At 42.9% G+C, this 25537-nt stretch overlaps 1 protein-coding gene and 1 pseudogene across 1 annotated transcript; one reads left to right on the top strand and one right to left on the bottom strand.

The window, feature by feature from the left end:
* The window catches only part of LOC118363448 (39S ribosomal protein L11, mitochondrial-like), a 50128-nt pseudogene extending 36552 nt beyond the window's left edge, over window positions 1–13576 (bottom strand).
* LOC118363447 (transmembrane protein 121-like) lies at window positions 5627–11973 on the top strand. Its single transcript, XM_035744321.1, has 2 exons — window positions 5627–6318; window positions 9136–11973. Exon 2 carries the CDS (start codon window positions 9138–9140, stop codon window positions 10194–10196), a length of 1059 nt encoding a protein of 352 aa, XP_035600214.1. The 5' UTR covers window positions 5627–6318; window positions 9136–9137; the 3' UTR covers window positions 10197–11973.
* Window positions 13577–25537: the final 11961 nt, after the last annotated feature.

The raw sequence follows: 25537 nt of genomic DNA, 5'->3' as shown, positions 1-25537 counted from the left end.
ACTACTCTAAACAGTTGGTGTTAAAATACACCAGCGATGCTGGTATCATACAGCCTGTAGTTGTGTTTATACTTTTTCATAACAACTTGTCATAACAACAATGACAAGTTTGATGTCGGACGACAATAGAATGCAGTGACATCATGAACAACAACTGTCTACAAACATGTCGATAGACGTAGTATAAACCAGCTTTTAATCTTTGGTTGTTTAATACACTACTGTACTCATTCTGTTTAGCACATGGCCTCACATGTGACTCCTTAAAAAGAGATGGGTGGGGCTAAGGCTTAAGAGGGTGTGGACAATGCTGAACGTGTACAAAACGCTGTTAAGTATTTGTAGTTAACCGCTATCAGTAATGTTAGTTCATCATATATGAGATGTAGCTCCGCCCACTGGTGAAGTGGAGCAGAGCATGCTGGGGGATCTCTAGCTCAGAGAAGATCAGCACTAGAGAAGTCAAGTGAGAGAAAGCTCCAGCCACTTGTGTTTTCCCACCAGTTAGCTTTCATTGTGTTAGCCAAGGCCAGTGTGCGTCCTAATTACATATTTCATATCTTTCAGGTGTTTGTGTCTGCGACAATGTCCTATTTATGGTTGCACTAATTAGTCGTTTCTACTGCGAGCTAGCTATTGTGAGCTGGCAAGCTCTGTTATGGTGGTTAGAGCATTGCGCCAGTAACTGAAAGGTTGCTGGATCGAATCCCCGAGCTGACAAGGAAAAATCTGTCATTCTGCCCCTGAGCAAGGCAGATAACCCACTGTTCCCCGGGCCCCCGAAGATGCGGATGTTGATTATGGCAGCCCTTCGGACCTCTCCGATTCAGAGGGGTTAGGTTAAATGCGGAAGACACATTTCAGTTGAAGGCATTCAGTTGTACAACTAACTAGGTATCCCCCTTTCCCCCATATAATTTTGGACATTTAACCCTGTATTTGTATTGGATAATGTCCCCAAGTGCGTTGTTTATATGCCCTGTAATTGTATTCGTGTAGGGTAAATAATTATATGGGTATAACATTGCATTTCACTGTTTAGAGGTATTCAAGTTCATTGTAGCCCTGTACTGAAGATGGTCCTATGCTTTGTAGTACACGTGCGGCAGCACCCTTTTGATCTTAAATTAATACACTTATGTGTTTTATTGCGCTGTATGTTATTGCCATGCATATTGTTTATAAGAGATTGTATTCTGTCATTCACCATCTTTATTTCTCTCTTTACACACACACACACACACACACACACACACACACACACACACACACACACACACACACACGTTAAAGCAAGTTGCCAGACCACTAAGTACCTTAGCAGATCCATACTATATACACTGTGCAGTGCTGTTCCGTGCCTGTGCATCTTCAGCGTTATTAAACCACCTCAATTTGAATCCTACCTGTCTGTCATCTGTGCCTTTACCAGCACATGGGAGCGAACACAAAGTAAAACCTAACCTAAAGAATATACAGTCCACCAAGTCCTCACTTACAGAATGGGTGTAGACAAAGAAGAGCTCTCCAGTAGGTGTTCCAAAACATTCAAGAGCCAAAAGCCGGGTTACAAGTTTATCAACTTTCAAAGCAGAATTACTTTCCCATTTTTCTGCAATTGTAGTATATCATATTCAATTTTCTAGCTCAGAGTCTATACATTCATCCAATATAAAAAACACAATTTCAAAATTTGTTACATAATACCAAATCGAGCCGGTCGGTCGCATTTCATTTTCAAATAACTTAAAGTGAAAGGTTGTAATTGGAATAAAGGGGAAAAGGCACTTTTAATGAGTTTGGAATTAACTGTTGTATGACTGAAACCTTTAGTGAGAGGTTCAATACTTTCATATTTAATCATTTCAGCCCTCCGAATTCATATTCATTATATAAATAACCCTGTTTAATATTGTCTGGCTTGCCATTCCAAATAATGTGGAATATGTTTTGCGCATATATATTTTTTAAAACAAGTAAATCGGTGTGGGCAGGGCCATAAGTAAAAATTGGTAAACTGGGATATGACTCAATTAAAATCAGGTCGATTTTCCATAAAAAAAAACTGCCATTTCCCTTTCCATGGTAGCATCAGCTTATCTATTTTTGCAAACTTTCTGATTAAATGTATTGTGAGAGTGTATTTCGGGATGTGAATACAGAATATGACCACTTCACCTTCAGACCATTTTATTGGTAAAATTATTTCATTTTTTAGCGATCCAATATGTAATATGGTACACTTATCATAATTTGGTTGTATCCCAGAGGTTAGACAAATCATCTAGATCCTTTAATGAGGTTGTGCAGGGATACAAGTTGTGGATATAAAAGAAAACATGAATTATCCACATACATTGACACCTTTGATTTTAAGCCCTGGATTTCCAGCCCCTTGATGTTATTGTTGAAGCTCATTTTAATAGCCATTTGTTATGTCGATGACCATAACAGATAGATATGCCGATAGTGGACAACATCGTTTTACTCCGACAGTTGAAGACTTTTTGAAGTATTCATTATTTACCACACAACTTTAACCCACTGTATAAATTAAAATAGTCCAGGCATTCATTCATTTATTATATATATATAAATTCTAGTCATACTTTATCGAATGCCTTTTTCAAAATCAGCTATGAATACCAGGCCTGGTTTCCCAGATTCTTCATAGTGTTCTATTGTTTCTAATACTTGTCTTCTATTATCTCTTACATATCTTCCATTTAAAAAACCTGTCTGATTAGGATGAATAATATCCGACGATAACTTTTCAATTCCATGCATATTGCTCAAATGTTTGATAATTGAAGTGCAAGGGTCCTCCAGTTCACAGGTGTCTTAGAAGCATGTGTGCGTGAGAGAGCGAGACGGCAAGAAAAAGAGAATGTGTGTAAGCAAGTGTGGCAGACATGCAGGTAGAGGACACAGACATAGGAGGGGGCCTTGGGGCACGATTAATTGCCCCGGGCACACAAGAAGGACAGGGGATAAATTGCTCTGGCAGGCAGTGTGGTGGTTGGGTGGGATAGGGAGAAGGGAGGAGTTACAGAGGGGTGTGTGCCATGAGAGTGGGGGGGGGGATGCGGCTGGGGGTTAATTAAACTCCGGTGAAACACTCATTCGTTATCGTGTTCATTTAATCTGCTGCCATGTTGCCGTTTTATCACTCATCCCTATCAGGACGTCATTCAGCTGATTGGGTTGACCCGTCTTACCCCTGCATGGCACGCCTAGAGAGGGGGTAGGTACACGGCAGTCTGCCACAGAGAATAGCAGGTCAGCACAGGTCCTCTAAGCCCACAGTCAACTCTCACATATTGTACTGAAATAAGTGTACTTCAAGCACATTTTCCAAATGACCGGGATGACGACGACGGACAGTGACGGCCAAACTCCCAAAGAACTCCTTTCCATAACAAGCGAAACGGGTGAGCAACAACCAGCAGCACAGCTCTGCTCCAAGGGCGTATACTGGCTCCATCTGAGTCTACACAGCAGAGAACCTGCCCAATCAGATCAGCAAGCAGGGCAGGAAAACAAGTGATTACACCATATCAAAGAAAACATGGTATTTTCGACTCCATTAAGTTCCCTTCACACTGTCGACAGTGTTGTGCTTCATGATTAATCATGTGTAGAGGCAGCAGCAGCTGAATGGCCTACTGGAGGCATCAACAAGATGCCTCAGGAACTCTGGTGGAGCTAGTGGGAGAGCCAGGAACTGTATCACATGGGTATTGATTTGGTAGTGTTGCATTGGAGTGCATCAGTAGTAGTCGTAGCAGCTGTAGTAGCAGCAACAGAAAAGTAGTGAGGTATTATGGTTGTGAAAGGTTCTGTCATTTAATTTCAAATCAAATTTTATTTGTCACATGTGCCGAATAAAAACAGGTGTAGACCTTACAGTGAAATGCTGAATAAAATAGGTGTAGACCTTACAGTGAAATGCTGAATAAAACAGGTGTAGACCTTACAGTGAAATGCTGAATAAAACAGGTGTAGACCTTACAGTGAAATGCTGAATAAAACAGGTGTAGACCTTACAGTGAAATGCTGAATAAAACAGGTGTAGACCTTACAGTGAAATGCTGAATAAAACAGGTGTAGACCTTACAGTGAAATGCTGAATAAAACAGGTGTAGACCTTACAGTGAAATGCTTACTTATGAGACCCAAACCAACAGTGCAGTTTAAAAAAAATACAGATAAGAATAAGAGATAAAAGTAGCAAGTAATTAAAGAGCAGCAGTAAAAAAATAACAATATATACAGGGGTGTGCCGGTACAGAGTCAATGTGAGGGGGCACCGGTTAGTTGTATGTACATGTAGTTAGAGTTAAAGTGACTTTCTCATTTGTGCAATTTAGAAAGCATTCCAATTGCCACATTAAACTAAATTATTCAGTGTGGTAGGTAAAGCAGTGCATGAATAGCAGCAGAGGGTAGAGCTCTGATACATGTGACGGAAAGGAGACTAGTGAGAGCAGATGGTGGAGAGGAGATTGCTATTCTATTCTGGCTCTGTGGTGGTTGGCCTCTGCCACTGGTGGACATCAGATTGGAACCAATCAGTCCTTAGCATTCTTGGACGGTCTCTTACCCCACGTCCTTCCAAACTTCCTCATGTTTAGGAGGGAAAGCGATGACTATGCACTGCTGTGGACAGTCTGCCTTCCCTTTCTCCCTCCCTCTGTCCCCCTCTCTCTCCCCCGCTATGTCTGCTCCCCCTTTTCATGCTGAAAGAGAGCCAGTGCAGAGTGACCTTCAACCACACCCACAGGGAACCAAAGGAAAAAGGCAGAAGAGAGACAGAGAGAATGAAACTGGAAGGCATGAGAAGGGAGAGAAAGAGGAGAGCTGAGAGAAAAACAAACAAATTGAACCAAGGGAATGGAAAACCTCTGGAAGCCAGTGGAGCGAGAAGCTGATTGTGACAAGAATGATGACTCTCCTTCCCCTGTCTCACACACAGAGACGAGATAATAAAAAGGGAGATGGTTAAATGAGAAAGCCTTTGCGTTTAGATGTGATGCTGAGAAGGTGGAGATTGATATGCATATGCATTTCACTTAATGGAACACACATTGACAAGGTGAAGCAATGCATGCTCCTTGACTATCAAAACCATCCATTCCTGAACCCTTTAGGCCATAAGGCAGCCAGCTGGGACTGTTTTAAATCTACAGTACAACAAGAAACAGGATGGTTTTGTTGTGTAACTAAAGACGGTAAGAAACAGAAGGGGTCTAATTAAAGTAGTAACATCTGCGTTTTGAGATGTGTCCATAGGCTACAGGCATCTCTCGCTCTACTTGGCTCCGTATATCTGAGTGCGTTCCGTATAAATTTCATTAGAGTACGGCACTGGCAGGGCAATCAAGGCTGTAACCTACTTCCATCTAATACCAATCCATTACGCTAGTTTTCATCAAAGTGGCATAATGATTATTACCATAACCAATGGACATAACTGTGGGCAACTACATTTATGCAGCGGTACCCTCGGTGTGTTAAGATTTCACTTAAGGACCAATGGAATGGTCTAAAAAATATATATATATATATATATATATTTTTTTTTAAAACTCCGCCTACCCGGGGCACTGGGCGATGCAAAACGAACTCACCCAGTGAGAGAGAACGAGGCGGGGAGCCGAGAGTATGTAACCTGCCTACAAATTAACACCGCAATCATAAACTCTAGAGGCGAGTTTCCTCATGTTTCTCTCTCGTGTCCTCGAGGTTTGCTTTACTGTCGATACTTATCTGGCCGTCTATTCCTGATCATTATTCCGCGTCAAGCAGCCGTCTACTTCTGAGCGACTTCGATAGCTCACAGAATACGGAACCCGGCAAACAAGCCCGCACAGCTCTTTCCCGAATAACTGGATCTTCGGCTGCCAGACCGGAGAGCCAAGGTGGCAAATTCAATACGGACATACCAAGAGATGGATAATTCTGCGCCCACGATGACTGTGGGATAACTGTGCAAAATGACACGTTTATCTGATGACCGAAAAAGCAAAAGCGGCTTGGCGTTTTAAATCTTACAAACTCGAAGATGGACAATTACTTTTCCCCTATTTTATCAGTATGATAAGATCGTCATAGCAGAGTGGGAGTTTGTTCAAATATTCCCGACAGACACACAGCATTATAGGACTAACACAAAGCAACCGATGTAAAGACTAATTTAGGAATCACAGATTATCATTTTTGACCTTTAATGTTTATCCAGGGACCGTTCTAGTACGACTAATAGGCGACGTGGATCTCAATCAAGCCAAGAGGAGCAGCGAAGAACGCATGCTTTGGGTAACTAGCTATCCACTACTTTGAAATAGTTGAATTATGTATGCACGTATTAATAAAGAGTGATTATGTAACAGGTGGTGCATCATTAAAATGTACTATAAATACATTAGTGACTAGGTGTTAAGTGTGTGGCTCCAACATAATGGTAGACACTCGCCCAGATTTCTGTTGAAATGATTATTTGGGGTACATGCTCCAATACCTATAACCCCTACACATGTAATAGCCGTTCCCATAGGTTTACAAATGCCTCATGAGACATCAGATGTTACTGCTGGATGGCAACTCAGTCACCTGGATGAGACACGATTTGCCAATACTATTCCATTAGTTGGATGTTTTTTTTCCCCTCCACGTTTTACCTCCATAAATTAATTTAGTTTAATTGAAGAGAAATCCCTTTTCCTCTCTAACAAGCAAGCCCCTCAGGCTTTCACATAGCCCCATATACCCCTTCCTTGTACAACTTAGGCTAGACTGAGCTATCTCCCCTCCTGCTGGGTAAGATTACATTGGATTTAGTTTGTAGTAAGACAAATATCCTGGGGGTGTTTTTATATGAATTATAAGTCTAGAGCAATTAATCTTCCTTTTACCTGCCTCCCAGCGCACCTGGCAGACCACCAATATTAGAGAGGAAAACAGACGAGGTATGTGTGTGTGTGTGTCTCCATGTGTGTAGGGGAGCTCATTTGAAAACCATAACAGATTACCTGGGTGATTGGCAAAAACACTCCTTTCTTCACAATACACACGACACGCATAACAAACAAGAAGGAAGTCTTTCTGTCCTTGTACACCGTCGGCTGAAAAATCACAAACAAAATGTTTACCTGTCCACCTTTACAGGCCCCAATCCTTACACTTGCAGCGGAATAGCCTGAATCAGCCTGTCAGTTACAGTACGGCTTCCTAATGATAGGGATGATGAATCTGGTCATTATTGATGAGCAGAGTGGACACACGGCAGTCATCTGGGCCGCTCACTCAGAACAAAATCAATGTGCGTTGACAAGCCGTCACAACACAAAACACAGGCTGACAGAGGAATGCCAGGGTTCCAGGGTACAATTTAAGATGCACATAGAATTGCCAACAGGCGTGTTGGGAATGAGAAAGGCAAACACACTGTCTGGGGTGGCAGACTACCTTTCTCCTTCCACTGACTGCAGTTTGGGGGGGGGGGGGGGGTTTGTTCAGATAAAACACAATTTTTCTATTCCAATATCCTCACAGTCAGCGGCTTGGTACACTAGAATCCATTCAATTCCAGCACTGATAATCAGGACGCAGTGAAACAAAAAAAGCCCTGTATGATAATCAGATATTAGTGAAGCTGACATTTGTGCCCCTCCTCTTCGTTTCCTCACCATGCCCCTAGGAGGATTAGTCAGTCAGTCTAGGTCTTTTTCTCACCCATTACATTTTTCACTCCTCTGTTCCAGATATTAAAGTGTTTAATTTCTTCTGATCCCTGGCGATGAATACATTTAAATCTATTCATACACAGAGCAGGCGTAAGATGCCATGTCTCCTTTAGCTGCCTGCGTCAACATCTTTATGTCTACAGCTTCCTCTTCATCACTTTTGGCTTTCATCTCATCTCCCCTCCAACTCTCTCCAAGCAGAGTTAATTTATGAACTATTACCATCATGCAGTAATACTTTATTAGGCATGTAGACAGCCAAGAGCATATATCTTACTTTCCATCCCCACTCACAAGTCTCTCCTGCAGACCCTTTGACAGTCCCTCTCGCTCAGTGGATGACAGGGCTCAGATGAGCGGTGCATTGAAAAGATTGATGCCTGTCGTCAGTCAGAAGCAGACCTAAACACACGTTATCAGCGCTGTTCATTTGTTCCCTTATGGCCGCGGAGCCCACAATCGTTTCGCTCGATCACACACTCAAATGTTGCCATTATGGGATATATGAGGTGGTAATGATTTCATATTGAAATGCCAGATCTCATGGCGGTGTTGACACCCTCGACGGTGCTAGTCAGATGGCCGACAACCCTCCTCAGCTCTCCTGGTTCCTCAATACGATAAAGGAGAGGAGTGTTTGCACTGTAAAGTCTGACAATTTCACACTCCCAATCAATACTGAGGTTTTATACTGTTCACTGCTGAAATATGGCACAAAATTAGCCAATTAGAATGGCGCGCACACACACAAGTGTTCATGAACACACAAGCAATTACCGTCAAAAACATCTCAGAACAAATATTAATAAGAGACGTTATTAATATTCAGCCCAAATGAGAAGGCAATTTTCTGCCAATTTAAGACTGCGGCAGGCAGCAACAATGAGAATCAAACAGGCCGAGTAAACAGGAAGGAGAATAAAGAGATTTACTGCACTTTAACACAATTAATTAATAATGAATAAGGTAAGACCACCCAAGTAAAACACCATGGAAGGAAACCTGTGTCATACTCAAGAGTTTTAGCCAAGGCGCCGGGAGGGGTTGAAACTTTCATCGCCGAAGAGACCCATTTAAATAAAAAAGTCGCAGAGGAGTGAGAACTAACACCCCTCCTCAGGATGTATGACCAGGGAAGAACGGTCTCTGACCCAAAGCTCACTGCTGAACTGGCATCAAAATGATCTTTATCCATAGCAACAAGCAAAAAAGAATGACTGACATCACTTAAGTAGACAAGAGTCGTGAAGAAAGCTTTTGTCTATCATGCAAGGGAAATTCACTTTGGCAAATAAATTAGGTCAGAGTCTAGACGGGAACAAAACAGTTCCTCTATTTTGTATTATTTCCCTCCTCTCAGCTTTGTCATGTTTCTGTGTTCCTCTCCCAGGCATGGTGCCTACGCCCCAGGTGTGCGTATCAACCCTGGTCACGGTGAGCACCATGGCAGTGGTCGACCTCTACCTGCTGGAGCAGAGCATGCTGGGAGCCCGTGGCAAAGCCGGGCCCGGCGTGTGGCCGTGCGCCGCTGTGTTGCTAGGTGACCTGGGCTTCCTGCTGGCTCTGCGTTTCGTGTCGGCGGGAGTGGTGTCTGAAGCACACTCGCCTCGCCGAGGCTTTGCCAACGCACTCTGGTTCCTCTTCCTGTCCCTGCTCCAGCTCAAACTCTTCTTCGTCTGCCAGAACTACCGAATGGAACGCCGACCGCCCGACCCCCTGGCCAGGAAGACGCTCACCTTGCTGCTGTCAGTCTGCCTGCCCTCCCTGTTCCTCATCCTGACTGGGGCTGACAACATGACGCCCCTGCGAAGGAAACAGGAAGTGCGAGGGAGGCTGCTCTGGGTGGTGGTGGACCTGCTGGATGTTCTGGACCTGCAGGCAGGGCTGTGGGAAGCCCACACAGGGGCCACTGACCTGGGGGTACCCCTGTGGGCCGAAGGCCTGGTGTTCTTCTATTGCTACGCCCTGCTGCTGCTGCTGCCCTGCGTGGCCCTCACAGAGCTGGGGGCCGCAGCCCTGCCGGGACAGAGGGGGCCCCGTAAGGAGGCCCTGTACCCCTGGCTTAGCCTGGTCACCATCAACGTGTTCACAATGGCCCTCAGGGGCACAGGCATGCTGTGGTACAGGGACCCCCGGGTCTCGACAGTGTTCCTGGGGAAGAATCTGCTGGCCCTGGCTGTGAAGCTGAGCTCTGCCTGGGAGAGGCACAAGCAAGGTGGGAGCAGGGGGACAGGGATGGGGGCCGGGGCGGGAGTAGAGTCAAGTATGGACTCCACCCTGGCAACCCAGAGCTCAGAGCAGACAGAAGTCCAAACCCAAGGCAAAACCACCCCCAGGCCACCCTCTCGCAACCACACAATGTCCCGCTCCCACAGCCACTCCGTGTCACACATCAGTCTGGATCCCACAGAGACCTCTCTGGGCCCTTCCTTCATCTCCCATGAACTCTAGAAACTGTCCAGACAGACAGCTTAACAGCTGAAGCCGAGCTATCGGAACTCCCCAGTTAGGGAAGCATTTAGCACTGAAGAGTGAAGACCGTTGGCCTCACACAGACCAACAAACTAAAAACAACACGTACACCCCATGCTCTGTGGACCAACCAAGGCAATCACATCAGTAACTCATTCAATTAGCTCACTTTGGTTAAAGGGATGATTTATCCACCCCTGGGTCCTGGCAGCCTGTAGTATTTGGTTATCCGAGGGAGAGAGAAGGCTCAGGGCTGGGGCAGAGTGAGAGATGTACAGCGAAGAAGTGCCTCGCTTTTCAAGGAGCTACAATCCTCAGTACTGGTTCCACACAGACATGATTTGCGTCATATGGGACTCAGACATAAAACCATGGTGTGAATCAGTGTGTGTACTGTGAAAGCTCTTCCACAGCTCTTGTCAGCTACACCTCCAGGACAGCTTCTAAACTGTAATAAAGTGTTTCATACTCACAGGCTCGGACACTTTATTGGCCATGTGTGGGAGGGTATTGGCAGCCTGTCACCACAACATTGGAGAAGACAGGATCAGAGGCTGACCATTCACAGTTAGAGGGCCTCAGGGGTATACTAGATGTCACTAACTTTCAAAACATCCACTGCATCAAAGCAAATGTGTTTACCCTTTACATATTCAGTGAAAACTTCAGCATTTCTTTGTTGAAGATACAGGCCAATGTTATGGATCGGGAGCTGCTGGGGTGAAGCCCTCCACACATCTGAGGCAGGCAGTGCAATGTGCGAAGAGAGAGTGACAGACAGCGGAACAGCTATCATTTATCACAATTAGACCAGCAGCACCAGCCTGATAGGCATGCAGTGATCCTTCAGCCAGCCGTCTGGCTGCTGGTCCGGCTTTAAGGTTTCAACAGTAGAGCCTGTAGATGTGCTAAAGTTTGTGTGTGTGCTGAGCGATTAATCATCATTTGATTTTTTTCAATTATTAAGCAACTAATTGAACGATGTCGGTTCAATTACTTGAATTCCATTTATTTTTTGTGTGAGCCCAACACGCTGTTTCTCAAATCATTCACGAAGGAAATCAAGTCAAGAACTATGTGGGATGCTAGGCTGAAGGGTGTTGTAGTGTTCACTAAGCAAATATTCAACTTAATTACCACATTTCTGTGCTGAATTAACTACAATGACCATAATCTACTGCGCCAGCTTTTTCACTCGCCAAAAATCAGCCCAATGCATTTATATGGGCTTATTTTGAAGCTAAACTTGCAACCTGCCTTCTCGCCTTTGGGACAACACCCCTTGTTAGGGCAGCGACATGAGCATATCAACATTATATACAGATCTCTGGACGGATGCAATTTTACGCCTGCTATGTTAGGTTTAGATATACACAGACCGTATGAGAGAGGAATGTACACAACGAGGGACAGAGACAGTTCTGGAAAGTATGCCTCATCTACTTTGAAGAAGTAGTCAAATGATTGACAGGCACCTCTACAGCATACTTAGGCAGGCAAGCTAAATAGGATGACTACAGACAGTCCAGTATGAGGAGAACATAACAGATGGCCTGGCTGGCTGACTGCTATTGCCTGAGCAGAGATTAAAAATGAAAGGAATTAAAAAGAATAAAGCAGTCAAATAAAGCAAAGTAATATAAACTGAAATATTGAATGTCATAGTAATATCCTATTGAGGTCTACCTGATCAGAGACAATAGAATATTTTGAATGCTCACCATTTGGGGCTTTGGAAGTTCCATTAATTAATAAACTCTGAAATCATAGTAACGTCATTATTTCGTAATGCATTTCATGTTAATTTTTTTTTTAAATGATCGAACTGAAACCGACCTCAAAAAGCACTAATCGCTCAGCACTAGTGAGAGAGAGAGAGGAAGTGCTGTTTTTAGGATAGGAAAGGGTCTATTCAATCTCCATCAGTGGTTCCTAATGCACGCCGCACCGCTTCTGACTCCCCTCTAACCATTAATGCTCCTATTCACTGAAATTGGGACCCATTTGTCTAAATGCTAAGAGCTTATACACACAGCTTTATGCTTGATTTACAGGATGCACTAAGAGACTGAACACACACACACACACACACACACACAGTTACCAGTAAAGCCATTCCTCCAGGGAGTTTCTCTGTAGTTTTGAGAGAGACGGGGAAACGTCTGAGATGTGTTCAGTTCAGTAGACCGGGAGTCCGCTTCGCTCTCTCTCTCTTTCATCTCTCGCTCCCTTACTCTCTCTCCATTTCTAAACTACGCATTCTGGATGCACTCCCAGTTGGCCAAGTCTCTCATATTTCTGATATAAAAAGCAGTAACTGCATCGGAAACAGCTGCAGAAAATGACTACTTCCTTGAATTTGTTACACCTGTTAAGCCCCATGTACAATCCTCAGCATCTTCCTGAGGTCCTGAAGAGATATTAGTGGTCGCGCTCTTTTCCCTCCCTCGAGTGTGCTAATTTCACTATGGACTGTAATTATTCTCCCCCTCCAAAGCTGTCAGTTCTTCCCTTTTGTATCTTGCGTCCCCTTTTATTTCTCTCGTTTGTTTAAATTTGCCCCGCAGCCGACAGCCTACCTCTCTGCGCTTCCCTTGTCAGGGGTGGTTAGTCAGAAGGGCAGGGGAAGAGGAGAGAGGGAAATTTAAGGGCCAAGGCCGGTGCCTAAAGCCTAGTGGCTGCCGACTGGCACTCATTTACCGTTTAACACACACACACACACACACACACACACACACACACACACACACACACAGCGCTTGATGGAGCAAGGGAGCAAAGAAAAACACTGGCATGGCATGCCGCAACACTGACATATGGCATACGAAACCACTAAGAGAGTACCTTTAGACAAACATACAGCTCAGCTTTGCCTGGATGCAACTCATCCCACCTCATTACAGCTCTCTCTACCACACAAAGGCATATTTTCCTGAGCTCTCCAACCCCCACAGTGTGGGAGAGGGAGAAACTTAACAGAAGGAAGTCTAAATCATTCATCATAGCTCAACCCTCAAAAGGACCCAACACTTTCTTTTTGGCAGGAACTTCCAAAGTATATTTCAAGAGCAACCACCAACTGATGCACAAGAGCCTGACACTCCAAGACATTCAAGAGAAGACATGTTAAGGATCTGACACAGAGTTTCTCTTCTTGTTTGAAGGGAAATAGAATAGGTGAGACAGGAAGTGGAGTCTGAGCAGTAAGTTTACCTGTCCCAGGACAGGACCTAGGAGGAGGTCCGGGAGCCGCCTGTCCTAACCTCACGATGGCCCGGATCACGCCCTCCATGTCCACCTTCTTCACGGCCTTGGAGATCTTGGACATCCCGTTCTGTATGGAACGCCGTCTATCCGTCCGTCTGTAAGGAGAGAGAAACTAGTGTAAGAAATTTGAGCAGACAAAAGCTATTAACTTCAAAAGACATCACCTTAAAACAACTAATTTACAAACATGATGGGCTCATTAAAATATCACACAGTCTAATCGATAGAAGACAACCCGGGTTTAGCCCGAGGGTTTCTATTTCATAGCAGTCTAGTAATTTAAAAAGGAATTTGCCTTCGATCTCCCTGCAAGTCACCTGGAGGGCGTTGTGTGGATCAGTGGGTCTAGGTGAAAAGCAAGGCCTTGGGAGAAGGACCCTTAGTACTCGCTGGATTGAGGGATTCTGAGTTTAAACATGGGTTGCAGTCCAAATGTCTCCACTGTATCTAATCTGATACCATCACCGAACCAGTACAGAACCATAGTAAGCTGTAGGACTCAGTTCCATCATATGTCTCTGTACTGATCCCATCAGCAGAGGTAAAGGGGTCATTTGGAACCTAGCCAAGGCAAGGTCAGGTGGATAAGCATTGTCACTCTACAGTAAGGGCAGAGAGGGGTCTTCTTTTTCATTCCACCTTCAAATGCATTTACCAAATTACCAGTCAATTAGCGGAGTGGGGAGAGTGGGCTGAACTCTTTGCCCTGCTCCGCAGAAAGAGCCAGAACACATAAATAGCAAGCCTGTAGACTGTAATGCCCACTTGGAAAAGACCACAGGCGTAAAACCCAAAGATCAATGGGTGTACACAAGAGACAAGTAGGGAGCTAAGGTTTAGCCGGGTGGAATTGGGTGAGACCTGCATTCAATAAAAGTTAGAACATCGAAGGAGTGGAGAGGAGACGTAAAAACAATTCCGTTTGTGTCTGCTCTTGTTGATCTAATTTTTTGCCCAACCTAAAAAGACATAGCGGGGCACTTTTGGTGATCCAAAGAAGAAGTTACCAATGTGAAGTTGTTGTTCTATATACTGCAGCTGGGTTTGTTTAAGGGCAATTTCAGCGTTATGGACTTCACATTTGCACGCAAAATCTAAACTTTAATGTCTCACGGAATGGTTAAGCAAAATAGAAATTAAAACTGATGTGTGTCGATAGTACCCCTTGGGGGAAGTGTACCGTGCCTTCAGGAAGTATTCACACCTTTTGACTTTTTCCACATTCTGTTGTTACAAAGTGGGATTAAAATGGATTTAATTGTCTTCTTGTCAACGATCTACACAAAATACTCTAATGTCAATGTGGAAGAAAAATTCTAAACATTTGATAAAAAGAAAAACAATAATATACACTACATGACCAAGAGTATGTGGACACCTGCTCATAGAACATCTCATTCCAAAATCATGGGTATTAATATGAAGTTGAACCCTCCCCTTTGCTGCTATAACAGCCTCCATCCACTCTTCTGGGAGGCTTTCCACTAATGTTGGAAGTGTTGCAGGGATTCGCTTCCATTCAGCCACACAAGAATTAGGCCTGGCTCGCAGTCGGCATTCCAATTCATCCCAAAGGTGTTTGATGGGGTTAAGGTCAGGGCTCTGTGCAGGCCAGTCAAGTTCTTCCACACCGATTCCGACAAACCATGTCTGTATGGACCTCGCTTTGTGCACAGGAGCATTGTCATGCTGAAACAGGAATGGGCCTTCCCCAAACTGTTGCCACAATTTTGGAAGCACAGAATCATATGGAATGTAAATGATTGTATGCTATAGCGTGAAGATTTCCCTTCACTGGAACTAAGGGGCCTTGCCCAAAACATGAAAAAACAGCCCCAAACCATTATTCCTCCTCCACCAAACTTTACCGTTTGCACTATGCATTCGGGCAGGTAGCGTTCTCCTGGCATCCACCAATCCAAGATTTGTCTGTAGGACTGCCAGAGGGTGAAGCGTGATTCGTCACTCCAGAGAACGTGTTTCCACTGCTCCAGAGTCCAATGGCGGTGAGCTGTACACCACTCTAACCAACGTTGGCATTGGCATTGGGATTTTAGGCTTGTGTGTGGCTGCTCGGCCATGGAAACCTATTTCATGAAGCTCCCGACAAACAGTTATTGTGCTAACGTTGCTTCCAGAGGTAATTTGGAACTCCGTAGTGAGTGTTGCAACAGAGGACAGACATACCTATTTTTACACACACACAATAATATATATATATTTTTTTACACATCTACCAATAGGTGACCTTCTTAGCGAGGTATTGGAAAACCTTCCTGGTCTTTATAATTGAATCTGTGTTGGAATTTCAATGCTGGACTGAAGGACCTTACAGATAATTGTGTGTGCGTGGTACAGAGATGAGGTAGACATTTGAAAATCATGTCAAACACTTATTGCACACTGTGTGTCCATGTAACTTATTATGAGACTTGTTATGCACGTAATTACTCCTGAACTTGACTCAAGATATTTAAACTTTTCATTGTTTATTAATCTGTAAAAACTTCAAAACGACATAATGCCACTTTGTCATGGAGTATTGTGTGTAGGCCCGGCACATTTTTTTGTTACTTGATCCATTTTAAATTCAGGCTGTAAGACAACCAAATGTGGAAAAAGTCAAGGCGTGTGAATTCTTTCTGAAGGCACTGTGTACAGTATACCCAAATAAGCAGACTTCTAAATATTTGAGAAATTAAGCAAATAAGAAGTGTTATGGACGTTACATGAAACGGACAAGCTTTTTGGGGAGACTGAACACATTAGCAAACGTCTGAGGTTGTTAGTCTTAGATCAAATTATGGATAGCAATTTTAGAAGGAATGGACATTCAAATGTCTTGGTCAAAATATATCATAACACATTTGTCATTTGGAAGGTTTTTAAAAATGTCAGCAGATGGTATAGTACCTAGAATTGCATAATTACAGGCAGCCGGAATAGTATACAAGGCCATACACCACACCCTTACAAGTATTTATTTTTCTATCTTTATACATATAAAAATTAACCTTTACCAGTTGAAGCTAGACACAAATACAACTTTTTTGCATGGCGATTTTTCTGAAATATTGTAACAAATTACCCAAATTAGACAATATAGTGGGATCCTAAATTATTCACACCCGTGATAAAGATGAGCAATAATGACTGTATAAAATAATTGAAATACTGAGAAATATTTTCCCATTCTTTTCATACTAAAACAATTGCTCAGAGTAAGAGATTTTGTTGGAACAAGTAATACTTTTCCTCAAAAATGTAGGGGTCACCCCTGAAAGATTCTTAGAAAATTAGAAAATGTTTAGTATTTGGTCCCATATTCCTACAACATCAAGCGTGTGACTGCAAACTTGCTGGAAGCATTTGCAGCTTGTTTTGGTTGCATTTCAGATCATTTGTGCCCAATAGAATTGAAAAATAATGTAATGTCATTTTGGAATTACTTTTATTATAAACAGGCTATTTCTAAACACCTCTACATTAATGTGGATGCTACCATGATTACAGATGAGTGAGAAAGTTAGAGGCTCAAAAGGTCATACCCCCCCAAAACATGCTAACCTCTCACCATTACCAATAACAGGGGAGATTAGCATGTCTTGGGGGTATGATCTTTGACCCTCTGTATGGATGTAGTCATTGCGTTACAGGAATATGGGGCCAAATAGTAAACTTGACTACTTTTCAACTTTTAGGGGTGTTAATCATTTTGACCCCTACCTTTGAGGAAAAAAAGTATTACTTGTTAAGCAAAATCTCTTTCTGAGCAATTGTATTAGCATAACAACATAATTTCCCCAAAATGTTGACCATACAATATAGCTCAGTATTGGAATCATTTATTTTATACAATCATTATTGCGCATCTTTGTTAATGGTATCCTTAATTTCAACCCACTATACATGTGCCTACTGTACACTACCAATTCACTTTTCTGGACACTGGATGAAGTCAGTATATTTTGGGGAGCTTTCAGTTGAAAAAGACACTCCAGGACTATTCACAAATGGTTGATAAACACTCATCTAGTACTGCCACGTATGAGAAGTTCATTGCAGCATACATTTTCCAAAATAACATTATCAGTTGCGTCAGTAAAAGCCTGATGAATACATTTCAGAACAAGCACACAAAATGTGGTGAATGGACATTTTTTAGGAAGAGAGAGAAAACAATTATAGACCATATTAAAACATTGATGAAAGCCAGCTTTACATAGAAAGTTTCAAGATGATTGAAAGTAAGGAGCACGTAAAAAAATAAAATAATAATATATATCCTCCAAAACATTATGGATGTTAGACTGCCTGTCCCAGTCACCAATACTGTAAAACACACAAAAAAACTGAAGCACCTTTGAGACTTGGCATCCTAATCCTTAACAGTCAAAATCCATAAAATGTCCTACTTAAACATTTAAAATAAAGCCTGAACTCTAACTGTACCTTAAGGACAATTATGAACGTGGTATCATTTGGAAAATGCTAACCTTATTTGGGGATGCCTAGGTTGACTTTTCCACAGAATCGTCCTTAAATGAAAAGCAATTTTGAGGCTTAGTAAGAATGTTAACGGAATTCAAACTGGGTCGCTAAGTGTGGGGCAACACAAATATTATTTCGGATTTAAGAACTCTACTCTAGCCCTTGAAAATGTTACTCAGGTCAGCCACTACATTTCGGCAGTCAATTTCATGCTACTCACATAACGTGTAATTCCACTGTAAAATAATCATGTAGCAGTTCAAATTGATTAGGGAGCGAGTCAGAAAGAGATGAGCAGGGTAATCTGCCCAATTTCAGGTGGGGGGGAAAAAAGCAACGATAAAAGAAAAAGTACAGAGAAATTGAAATAAATTAACAAAAAACTGAGGAAACTGACAAACTGCCTTAGGAGTTATATTCCTTTTTCCCCCTCTTTTTTTACATAAAAATGGACCATCATCCTAACACAAACACAGACATGCAAGGCAAGATGTGGAATTATGGTAAAATACACTAGACAATCATTTGAAATGGCAGCAAATGTGGAGTTAGTACTCCAAATCTGGGAGTTCGGGAATAACATTTGCAGAGTGAGGAAGTGACCGTGTCATGCTTTAATGCACCACGACCCAAGGCCGAGTATGAATAATGAAAACAGCAGTTCCCGCTAAAAATTAAATTGTTCATCAGAAGGCCAAGCACAGAGTGCTCGTGAAGTACTGACCTAGATAACGGCAACAACTGACAACATTTCACAATACTGCATTTTGCATTCCTAAATCATACCGCTCTTTGTAACTCAATATTCTCTAGGAGACATGTAGCTGATACATTATTAGAAGGTGATATGTGTATTGCTATTTATGCACCTGCTGTGCTTCTAGAGCCAACCTACCATTGATGAGCATGCTAAAACACTTGAGACTGGATAATCAATAACAAATTAGGAATCAACTTTCTTTTCCTAGCCAAACATTGATCACAAAAGAAAGCATCAACCTCTTATTGAACAACAGTCAAATTGGGACATAGTTTGAAGATATTTCTGCAAACACACAGAGGCTTGGGGCCTTGTACCCTCAGCCTTCGTAATCAGTCAAGGGACACAGGCCTTACATGTCCTCTGTCAAACATTGTGATGTTATGCACAGCAATGAATTGTCACCAAAGTCAATAGAACCCCAATGAATCACACCATAGGTCTCGATGAGATTAATATAGTTTAGCCTGTCAATCAAATGCAAAGGAGGTCTTGAAGTTCTGATCAATACTGATAGGAACATAGACAAGATGAAGAACAAAGCTAAACATGTCAATTAAAGCAGACACTTTCACAGAGAAAATTTGACTTACAAATTCCCCTTTTCAAACTGAAAGACTATGGCCAGAGCTTACCCATGAGGTTGCACAACGGTTTAAATCAACGATTCTTCGTTTTAGTCAAAGTATGATATATTTGGGCATGAAGTGAGAAATCCAAACTGCTCACTTCATGCAAATCCGTGTGTATGCAGTGTCTTTTCCTATGATACGGCATACAAATTATTTTTCTGCCTAAATTTTGTTTCAGGGCTGGGTTTTAGTTGAAACGTTACCACACACCAGCATGTTTATTAATCAGAAACAGCTGCAAAGTTATTACTCTACGCAACTGAGATGAGCCAAAGCCTTGTGTTCACTTGGCTGCCTGGAGAAAATTTAAAACGGGGGTGAAACTTGTGTTTCTGCACCTCCACTTGTTTTTTTTTTTACCCGAACATTTGTCAATGTTGACTTATTATTTTTTGCTAGTCTATTTTTATTTATATAATGCGCGCGCACACACACACACACACACACACACACACACACACACACACACACACACACGGCTCAGCTGTCAAAGGTACTGCATCTCAGTGCTAGAGGCGTCACTACAGACGTTGGTTCGATTCCAGGCTGTATCACAACCGGCCGTGATTGGGAGTCCCATAGGGCGGGGTAGGCAGTCATTGTAAATAAAAATGTGTTCTTACCTGACTTGCCTAGCTAAAACCTCTAAAGGACGGGTGAGTCCCCTGCGGAACGGTTGAGCTGATGTAGGCTAATGCAATTAGTATGAGGTTGTAAGTAACAAGAACATTTCACAGGACATGGACATATCTGATATTGGCAGAAAACTTAAATTATTGTTAATTGCACTGTCCAAATTACAGTAGCTATTACAGTGAAAGAATAACATGCTATTGTTTGAGGAGAGTGCACAGTTTTGAACATGAAAAGTTATTAATAAACAAATTAGGCACATTTGGGAAGTCTTGATACATTTTGATCAGAAATGCAATGCTTCATTGGATCAGTCTTAAACTTTGCACATACACTGCTGCAATCTAGTGGACAAAATATAAACTGCACCTGGGCTGGCATACCACCCTGCATACCACTGCTGGCTGGCTTCTGAAGCTAAGCAGGGTTGGTCCTGCTCAGTCCCTGGATGAGAGACCAGATGCTGCTGGAAGTGGTGTTGGAGGGCCAGTAGGAGGCCCTCTTTCCTCTGGTCTAAAAAAATATCCCAATGCCCCAGGGGGATTGGGGACACTGTCCTGTGTAGGGTGCAGTCTTTCAGATGGGACGTTAAACGGGTGTCCTGACTCGCTGAGGTCATTAAAGATCCCATGGCACTTATCGTAAGAGTAGGGGTGTTAACCCCGGTGTCCTGGCTAAATTCCCAATCTGGCTCTCAAACCATCACGGTCACCTAATAATCCCCAGTTTACAATTGGCTCATTCATCCCCCTCTCCCCTGTAACTATTCCCCAGGTTGTTGCTGCAAATGAGAATGTGTTCTCAGTCAACTTACCTGGTAAAATAACAGATAAATAAAAATAAAATACATTATGGCCTTTCTCTTGCATTTCAAAGATGGTACCAAAAAAAATACAAACGGCTGTTTTTTTCTTTGTACCAGACCAGATCTAATGTGTTATATTCTCCTATATTCATTTCACATTTTTTGAAAAACTTCAAAGTGTTTAGTTTCAAATGGTATCAAGAATATGCATATCTTTGCTTCAGGGCCTGAGCTCCAGGCAGTTAGATTTGGGTACGTCATTTTAGGCAAAAATTTAAAAGGGGGCCTATCCTTAAGAGGAATTATAAAAAAAAAACTAAAAAAAAAAAACACTCAAGTGGCCAGTTTATTAAGTACACCCATCTAGTACTGTGTCGAACCCCCATGTAGCCATGAAGGGATGCACCTGGTCAGCAACGACTTTGATACGGTGTGGAATTCAGACGTTGCTAAATTGGTATTAAGGGACCCTAACGTGTGCCATTACGCCACCAGCTGAAACAATTGACATCATGCAGGATGGGGCCATGGGCTCATGCTGTTTACACCAAATCCTGACTTTGCCATCATCATGCCGCAACAGGAACTGGGATTCGTGGGATGTGGCAATGTTTTTCCACTCCTCAACGGGGTGGTGTACCTAATAAACTTGCCAATGAGTGTATATGACCATTTTATAAATGGTATAATTGTGTGATATGATAGCATTTTGTTAACCTACTCCCCCCCATTGCCCACAGAGGAATGGTTTTGACCACTAAAATTGCTTCACTACACACGCCACTGCGTTGATTGGTGTAACGTTAGCTAGAAACCACAAGTGTCTATCCAGATAAGGAAAATGCAGCGTGCATGTTCATAGGCTACAACGATTTTGCTCATCATTTCACTTCCCCCATAAGCACGGGCTGACTTGGCTTTGCTGTACCGCCTACCTACCAGAGGCTGCACTGTTTCCATAACAATAGAAAAATGCATATACACCATCTTCCAATAGTTATCCAAATTTCAGTGCGGAGCGTCATCTTATTCTTTCTAACTATTTCTATGGCCGATTCATGGCCACAATTTATGGAAGATGCCAAAACTTCAGATGACAATTGATGGCGAAGTCCAAGATAATCCTGATAGGTATCAGTCTGGTGTTTTCTGTAATGACCTTAGTGATCACTGTTTTACAGCCTGTGTTCGTAATGGCTGCTCAGTGAAACTAACTGTCCTGATTTGTCATAGACGCTTGCTAAAAAACTTTCACGAGCATGCCTTCCTTCATGAACTGGCTATCGTTCAGGCAAATGAGAAATAAGTGCACTCACGTTATCCGGAAGGCCAAAGTTAGTTACTTTAAGGAGCAGTTCTCGCTCTGTGGATCTAACCCCAAGAAGTTCTGGAAAACGGTTAAAGACCTGGAGAATAAACCCTCTTCCTCACAGCTGCCCACGTCCCTTAAAGTTGATGATGTGATTGTTACTGACAAGAAGCACATGGCTGAGCTCTTTAAATCACAACTTCATTAAGTCAGGATTCCTATTTGACTCAGCCATGCCTCCTTGCACGTCCAACATTTCCTCATCTCCCACCCCTTCTAATGAGACTATCCCCGATGCTTCTCACCCTGCCCCGCTACAAAGTTTCTCCCTGCAGGCAGTCACTGAGTCCGAGGTGCTAAAGGAGCTCCTTAAACTTGACCCAAAAAATCCATCTGGGTCAGATGGTTTAGACCCTTTCTTCTTTAAGGTTGCCGCCCCTATCAACGCCAAGCCTCTCTCTCCTTTCTGGGGAGGTTCCCATTGCTTGGAAGGCAGCCACAGTTCAACCCTTATTTAAAGGGGGAGATCAAGCTGATCCTAACTGTTATAGCCCTATTTCTAGTTTCCCCTGTTTATCAAAAGAGTTGGAAAAACTTGTCAATAAACAACTGACTGGCTTTCTTGATGTCTATAGTATTCTCCAGAGGTTGGACTAGAGTCCCAAATATGATGACTTGCAACTAGACTAACACCAATGACTCGTGACTTGACTTGGACTTGAGCCTTATGACTCGACCTGACACCCCCCCCTCCAAGCCCAAATATAAAAAATGATGCCGTTAAGAAAAAAAAAAAAGAGGGGGAAAAAAGTGTGCAGTGTATCAACTCTTCATTTAACGGATTTAAGTTTGAATCGGACAGCAGCCAATCAAATTGTGCCAGCGGAGAAAAAGTTGTGCGTGGCAGTGCAGAGGAACGTCAGCGGGTCAATTCAGATTGAGCCATTAGAAAGATTATCCGAAAATAATAATTTTGGCTATCAACAGACGACGCTGTAGTCAACAAAACACGGATTGCAACTTGCAAAACATGCGGGAAGAAAATTACAGAGTGAGGCGCAACAACTTCCAGCTTTGTTTGACATTTGATGCTGCACAAAGAACGGTAAGTCATGGCTAATATAGCCAACAGCTATATCTAACTTTGCTATTATAGCATGTAGGCTAACATAGCATTAAATCAATGAGCCTCCAGAGTCAGCCAGTGCAGGAACGTGATCATTACACCCAAGATTGAGACCAGGCAAGATTGTGCTACTGTCCCGCTCAACTTTTTTTTGTTTTGTTATGCTTACAGATTTGAACATGTCACAAGTGAACCAACAGTCTCCAATCTCACAGTTCATGGAGACCCGTGTAGGGCAGTACAGCATGAATCATGAACAGCAGAAAGCTTTCAACAATGCAATAATGTCCGACCTGGTTATCGATTGCAATTTGCCTCTGTCTATTGTGGAAAACAAGAGTTTGTCACTTTCTGTCAGTGGTTGACAGTATGCACAGCCCAAGACAGTATGTCGTAGAACATTGACATCAAAAAGTAGAGAACCTCACTACAGAGAGATGTTCAAAACTGAACACCGACCATGTTTCAGTGACAGTGGACATTTGGTCCGACCGAAAGACGAGGGGGTTCCTTGGTGTCACTGAACTGTATGGAGAAAAATGGAGAGAGGATACAGCTCAAGTTCAATCGCTTGGCCTGTGACTGCTTCCTGTGACCACACAAGGCCAAAAGAATCTGTGAGAAATTTGAGGCCATATGTGGTGAGTACAGCATTAAAGATAAATTGGACTATATCATTAGTGACAATGCTACCAACATGAGAAAAGCATTCACGTTGTGCTTCCCCATTGAACAAGAAGATGAAGTACATGACGAAGGTCACCTTGATGACCCAGAGCTCTGGAATGATCCAAACCTGGAAGACCAGCAAACAGTTGATGCTGCTATTGCAACAAAAAAAAAAAACTGTGCTTGCAGTGTTTAGCCCACACTCTCCAGCTGGTGGTGGGAGACGGCTTGAAAGAAACAAAAGTTATCAAAAATCAGCTCACTGCTACATACAAGTACAACATTCAAAGAGGTGTTTGAGGCTGAATTTGGGGAAAGAGGCATCCCTGCTGCTGTCAACACAAGATGGAACTCAACACAGACATGTGACCATCAAAAGCTCAGTCATGTTCTATAGAAAAGGCTGGGCACACAGAGTTGTTGTTCACAGTACGGGAGTGGAATAAGTTGAAGGAGTTGGTGGACATCCATCCTGTGGCCATTTGGAGAAGCAACAGATATGACACAGGGGGAGAAGATGGTCACAATCAGTTCTGTTGTTCCCTCTGTCCTGTCCCTGAATCACCACCTGGAGCAGCGGAAGCCTCAAGTCCATTCCCTGAGCGGCCTGGTCAGAAGTCTCCAGGCATCCCTGAACAAAATATTTCTTGGAATCTTCCATGTGAAAATGGCCAGGACACAAGATGGAATCACTGCCCCCTTTTCAGATCCAGTCTACCTCAAAGCAGCTGCCTTGGATCTGGCTTTTTCTCTGATGTGGGTGGAGCACCATGTGCTGGTCAAGGAGGAGGTGGCACAAAGAGTGAAAGGTAAATATTGAGTTTAATGTAACTTCTCATAATCTAATCCAATTGACTGCAACAATAATACTTTTTCAGTTTAACCCACTGCATCGCCAATACCGGCCTTTTTGTTTCTGCTTTTACATGTTTTGCCAGAACTGATTCTGCAAGATGCTACAGTGACTGAGCAAGCTGTGCCTCTTGTTGATGAGGAAGAGCGAGAGGACCATAGTCTTAGACAAGAAGAAGGGCCGTTTGCAGCATACTGTAAGAGGCAGAAGGAAACTGTTGGGATAACTCCAGCACTACAGTTAAGTCACTACCTTGACATATGCGAAGGACAGAATGTCCTCTTTTTCTGGGCAATGAACAGGAAGGCTCTTCCTTCACTGTCCCGAATGGCCATCAGGGTCTTGGCAGTGCCTCCAGTGCTCCGGTGGAGCGTGTCTGCAGCCATGGTGGCATCGTACCGCGGCCTCATCGTGCACAAATGACTGACAGACTTTTATCGAATTTGGTCTTTTGCAAATGCAATGCATCATAGGGCCCGGAGATAAGAGAAAAAAAATGAAACTGTTTATGCATTACACACACACACACACACACACGTCGTCTCCATGTTCAGGTTTTATCTCCCATCTTTGGGATCTGTATTTTTTTCTCAGACATTCAGGCCAGTGTTCAAATTGTAGGCCTACTTGAGGTTCAGTATCAGTTGTTTAGATGTACCTTTTAGTAAATGAGTGTAACTTTACGGCAGGATTAATTTAGGTGTCCAGAGTATATCTGGAGAGAGAGAGAGACCTACAATATTTTGTTTTCTCTTCTCATGGCTACCCATGTATT

Source organism: Oncorhynchus keta, chromosome 30, assembly GCF_023373465.1.
Source record: "Oncorhynchus keta strain PuntledgeMale-10-30-2019 chromosome 30, Oket_V2, whole genome shotgun sequence".
In the NCBI taxonomy this organism is placed as follows: domain Eukaryota; kingdom Metazoa; phylum Chordata; class Actinopteri; order Salmoniformes; family Salmonidae; genus Oncorhynchus; species Oncorhynchus keta.
This window is presented reverse-complemented; position numbering and strand designations above follow the sequence as displayed.